This window comes from Hippocampus zosterae, chromosome 10, assembly GCF_025434085.1.
Source record: "Hippocampus zosterae strain Florida chromosome 10, ASM2543408v3, whole genome shotgun sequence".
Classification (NCBI taxonomy): domain Eukaryota; kingdom Metazoa; phylum Chordata; class Actinopteri; order Syngnathiformes; family Syngnathidae; genus Hippocampus; species Hippocampus zosterae.
The window spans coordinates 10,607,050-10,613,166 of NC_067460.1; the positions used below are offsets into that span (position 1 = coordinate 10,607,050).

A 6,117-nucleotide genomic window follows, 5' to 3' on the forward strand; every position below is an offset into this window, starting at 1 on the left:
TATTTTTCTGCTCTGACTTTGATGTGTTTAGTTGCACTGCTTGCCGGTTTCTTCTCGAAAAAGTGGGAAAGCTGTGCCGCATATGCACGCACACACACACACACACAAAGAGACACTCCACTTTTGGATTATTATAACAAGCTTGATAGAAAATAACACAAAACATCTTCAGGCTAACTTGAAACTCCTGACTGAAAAGATGAACAATCTGCTTTTGAGGAGAGCTTGTGCTTGGGGTTCATAATGAGATAAAATAGAAAATGTTTCTTATTGCGCTTGTGTGGTACCGTTTCGAAATGGTGCAGCTCACATCAAAGAGAAAAATGGAATGGAAATACTGTATGATGAGATGTGACTCACCATGGAGTTCCTCCACAGAGATACTGGCCAACACGTCGCTGTCAGTGTCCGAGAGCGAGCGGCTCAGGTAGTTGCCTTTGTACAGCAGGCCTGCCGTCACATGATGGAACGGCATCTTCTCCCTGGCAACACACAACAACGCTATCAGATTAAGTTTTTTGGTGAAGCAGCATGTCACTCCTTGCCTAAAGTTGTTGTACCCTTAAATGTCTGCTTCCAATCAAAATGACATGCTTCCTGTTGCCTTTTCAGCCATGGCTTTTTTGTGGGTCTATTAATGATAGACATGACAACCAATTTTCACGCTGGTGAATCAGATTGGCTTTAGGAGCTGACTGTTCAAAACATTCCTAGTCTAGTTTGTGTTTCATAGCAAGTCACCACACTTAGCTGCCATGCTCTGGCCACACTCAATGAGCGAAAATGAAAAAAAAAATCACCATTTGGCATCATATACAGTACCTATGTAGCATACATGATTCACATTCGGGAGCAATTAGACACGAGCCCGACAAATGGTCTATCTTTGAAGGACATTAAGAAAATGACCTTAGAATGGCCACTTCAAACCAAAATGGCAGCCTTCCTGTGTTTGTCCAGTCATGGCTTCTTGAGACTTTTTTGTAGGTCAACTTAGGATCATCATGTTATCCATATTTCCTGTTTCTAATTCAAACGAGCTTCAGGGTATGATTGTCTTTTTCTTTTTTTTTTAAATCCAGTTGGGTGCTAAAAAGGCTGTTGGAAACCAAAACGTGAGACTTTGTGTGTTTTCAAACATGGCTTCTTGAGACTTTTTTGTGGGTCTCTGTATGATAGACATCCATCCATCCATTCTCTGAGCCGTCAAACAAATTCAATGTTTCTATGACAAACAATTCAGACCGAAACTTCCTCTGTCTTTTCAGGCAAGACCTCTTGATCATTTTTGTCCACTTATGATAGACATGTCGACCAAATTTCATGTTGCTAAATCAAACTGGCTTCAGGGGCTAAATTCTTTTAAATGAAATCAGTTGGGTGCGAATGAGCTAAACACGGCCACCATGTTTCTTTTTGGGCATGATTTCTTTTGTGCGTCTGCTCATTGTAGACATGTCTACCAAATGTTATTTTGCTGTCAAATTGGGTTTGTGGGTTGAATTTTCAAAGAAATTCTTCACAATAAATCAGCAATCAGTGCAGGGTGTACCCCGCCTACTGCCTGATGACAGCTGGGATAGGCTCCAACATGCCCACGACCAATTTGAGGATAAGCACGCTATAAAATGGATGGATGTTCTATGGGAGCAGGTTCTGAAATTAAAATGTTGCCAAGTGTTGCCCTAGTCATCTTGAACTTGACTTTTTAGTGTTGTGAAATTTGCTCCGTGAAGTGAAATGTTCACACAGGTGATGAATAGCTTCCTGGGGCTGCCTCTTGGGGATTGTTTGCCAGCTAAAACTTCTATAAAGAGGGTCGTAAACAACAATAAAACAAGCATAACTCATCCGCTAAATGGAAAAGTCACACAGCGGGACACTCTACTAGACTACTGAGTGTGTGTGTGTGTATGTGCGTGTGTGTGTGTGCGTGTTACATAGATTCGCGGAGGTCTTGAGGACGGCTGTCTCTTGATGCGGTGGCTCTAAAATTCTGACTTTTTTTGCAGGACAGCTACTGTTGTTTCTTCACTCCCCAACTCCAAAAACAAATTTATATATATACCGGTATATCAAAAACAGTACGTCTGTATTTTTAGTCCATTCTAATTTCAAAAAAACATTCTGTTTAACTGCAACTTTTTAAAATGGAAAAACATTTACCGGTATTTCCAAATGTTAAAAAAAGATTGATTATATTATGATTCAACATTTTTCTTTCCAAAAATATGACTTTATTTCTGTAAAAATAATTTAAAAAACATGATTCCATAAAATTACACATGCTGTTTTAATTTAGAAAATCTAACTCTAATCTTACATTTTAGAAAAAAAATCCTGATATTCTGACTTTTTCTCTTGAAAAGAGTCTAAATACTTGCAAGATTCTGAATTTTCAAGACATAAGACCTCATTCATTTACTTGTTCTCATGTGATGACTTTTTGTCCTAAACAACATATTGCTTTATTCTTTTACAATTACAACTTTTTATATCAAAGAAAAGAAAATCACATTAAAAATATTCTTGTAAGATCTTATTCTTTAAAAAAGGACTTGGTCTGGGAAAAAATACAAATTGGGACATGTAGATTTTTCTTCAATTTATACAATTATGTCTTTCAAAAAAAGTTGTGTCTGATCCTTCCTAAATTGCACTAGTTTATGATTAAAAAAGACACTTAAAACATTTTTAAAATGTTGAAAATATCATAACTGTATGATTAAGTAAGATAATTGTTTTCTTCCCTCCCCTGAAAAAAAATGACTTGACTTATTCTAGAAGCAAAATGTAAAAATGTTGGAAAAAAACCTGTTGGAGCAAGATTAATATGACTACTATTGTATGACTACACCTTTTTTCCTTGAAAAAATGTTACTCGCAAAATGACATTTTTTTCCCTCTAAAAAAAAAACTAAACATCCGTATACTAGTAACATTTTTCCTTTTCAATAAGTCCTGAATGAGACGGGTCTCATTCATCGCCTTGGCAACAGATGTTGAGATGAGAGAATATACATACAGATACAATGTTACTGCTAAAAGACTGATTGTAATCTCTCATCTTATCTCTCATATATTGTACATTTAGTGTGTGTGTGTGTGTGTGTGTGTGTGTGTGTGTGTGTGTATATATATTAAAAAAAAAAAAAAAATCCTCATCTCACCCCTCGGGTGGTGTCCGTCCCTCATTCAGCTCGGGTCCTCTACCAGAGGCCAGGAAGCTTGAGGGTTCTGCGCAGTATCCTTGCTGTTCCCAGCACTGCACATTTCTGGACTGAGATGTCCGATGTTGTTCCAGGGATCTGTTACAACCACTCATCTAGTTTGGGGGTTACTGCCCCGAGTGCTCCGACCACCACAGGCACGACTGTCACCTTTACCTTCCAGGCTCTCTCCAGCTCCTCTCTGAGCCCTTGGTATTTCTCGAGTTTCTCATGTTCCTTCTTCCTGATGTTTCCATCACTTGGGACCGCTACATCCACTACAACGGCTTTCCTCTGCCCTTTATCTATGATCACGATATCTGGTTGGTTCGCCATTACCATCTTGTCAGTCTGGATCTGGAAGTCCCACAGGATCTTCGCTCTGTCATTCTCCACCACCTTCGGAGGTGTTTCCCATTTTGACCTTGGGGTTGTCTGAGACATTCTCTGAGTACGTCATCCGTTTGAGCCTTCTCCTTGATGTATTCATGGAGCTTGGATGTTTCATCTTGGACAGTGGCTCTCACACTCACTAGTCCCCGGCCTCCTTCCTTTCGGCTTGCGTACAGTCTCAGGGTGCTGGATTTGGGATGGAACCCTCCATGCATGGTTAGGAGCTTTCGGGTCTTAACGTCCGTGATCTGAATCTCTTCCTTTGGCCACCTTATTATTCCTGCAGGGTATCTGATCACTGGCAGGGCATAGCTGTTTATTGCCCGGGTCTTATTCTTGCCATTGAGCTGGCTTCTTAGGACTTGCCTCACTCGCTGGAGGTATTTGGCCGTAGCCGCTTTCCTTGTTGCCAGTTCGAGGTTGCCATTGGCTTGTGGTATACCAAGGTACTTGTAGCTGTCCTCAATGTCTGTTATTGTTCCTTCAGGGAGTGAGACCCCTTCAGTGCGGACTACCCTTCCTCTCTTAGTCACCATCCGACTACATTTCTCATGCCCGAATGACATCCCGATGTCGCTGCTGTAGATCCTGGTTGTGTGGATCAGGGAATCTATGTCCCTTTCGCTCTTAGCATACAGCTTTATGTCATCCATGTAGAGGAGGTGACTGATTGTAGCTCCATTTCTGAGGCGGTATCCATAGCCTGTCTTGGTGATTACTTGGCTTAGGGGGTTCAGTCCTATGCAGAACAGCAGTGGGGAGAGTGCATCACCTTGGTATATGCCACATTTGATGGACACTTGGGTAAGTGGCTTGCCATTGGCTTCAAGTGTGGTTTTCCACATCCTCATCGAGTTCGTGTGTGTGAGTGTGTGTTAACTATATATATATATATATATATATATATATATTTACTTGTATGTACACAAAAACAGCCTGAAAGTGTTTCAAAGTGCGACATAGAAGCCCTTAAATATGACATAGTTTAATGCCCGCCCCAAGCCTCAGCGCCGCTAACATCCCATAACAGTAAATCACCTCAACAATTCACTGGCTGCGACATGCGCGCGCGCGCACACACACACGCACATTATAACGCGGACACATGCTACGGGATGGAGCTCCACTCAGGTGTTGGGGAAGAGTCCATTGTTTGTGTATAAGTGCCCTGACGTTGACTGGTGACCAATCCATTGCTTGCCATCACATGTTCTGGCATTAACTGACGACCAGTCACTTTGTTGTATATGTCTTGACTTTAATGGGCGACCAGTCCATCGTTTGTCTTTATGCACAATGTTGAGTGGCGACCAGTCAATTGTTCTATATATCTGTTGACATTGGCTCTGCAACAAGTCTGTTGTTTGTCTGCGTCCTCTGTGACATTTTTTGTCTTTATGTATTCTGACAATGACTGGTGATCATCCCTTTTTTTTATCAACAGGTGCCACGACATTTACCAGTGTCACGACCATTGTCTGTCCATATACGGCCTGACATTAACTGATTGATGAGTTCATTTTCTCATTATGTGTGACCTGACTTGACATTGATTGCCAACCAGTCCACTTTTTGTCTCGACACATACAGCATGGGGAACGTTAATGTCAGGACCCACCCTGAAATTGACCGGACTCCAGTCCAGGAGAGATCTCGACTCCTGGCCAAAGTCAGCTCTGGTTGACTCCAGCGAACCCACGACTCTAACCGGGACAAATGCCACAGAAAATGAACGGATGGATGATATTCAACAGCAAACCAAACGGTCCGACTACAACACTGCAGCAAAAGCGGTTTGGCTTTCAATCATTCAGAGCCACCAGTGACCTGTTTCAAATGGATCGTAACAATCCAGTGTGGGGTTCTTACCCACGACGCCCGCCGTGTAAATCATCAGGAGGCTGCGCAAGAATGTGGCTTGAAGCCCCGCTGTCCCTCAGGTAGCCTGGCAGGTTGCCGTTCGCCTCGACCGCTGCCCCTCCTTCCTCCTCCATCATTAGTCCGGCTGGCAGCCCCGCAGCCTCACAACCCACGACGACGTGTGCGTGACAAGCATGGTTGCCGCTCACCTCCCGGCCGCCGCATGGCTTTGAATATTTGAGCGTGGAAGCAGCAGGTACCGAACGCCCCCTCCTCATGCTGCTCTCTACCCTCTCCCACCACCGCCTCCTCTTCATCAACCCTCCCTGTCTCCCTCCCTTTCATCCTCAAAGCGACTCCCACCGCCCTGCTGACATGATGCGAGAAGCACTCCCCGAGTCCCACTTAAACACTGAGAAACTATCAGACACACTCCACAGAGAGATGCCAACATTTCCAACAAAGAGCAGGTAAAGAGACGCAGGAGGGAAGCTCGAGACCCGTGAGAGAAGATACAGAGACACACGTGAAATAGAGGAAATGCAAGCAGATGAAAGAAGGTCGGGAGACACATGAAAAAACAGAGATGAGGTCAAGAGGCCTTTGAAACGGAGATCCGAAAAGACGAGAAGATAGAGGGGCACGTGGTACAGGA

General features: G+C 43.1%; 1 protein-coding gene across 1 annotated transcript in view; it reads right to left on the reverse strand.

Moving 5' to 3' along the window:
* Positions 1-6,117, reverse strand: part of caln1 (calneuron 1) — a 19,406-nt gene that overhangs the window by 10,803 nt on the left and 2,486 nt on the right. Inside the window, exon 2 of the mRNA XM_052077559.1 lies at positions 361-482. Coding sequence (XP_051933519.1) covers positions 361-475 — 115 coding nt within the window. The 5' untranslated portion in view covers positions 476-482. The remainder of the gene's footprint in view (positions 1-360; positions 483-6,117) is intronic.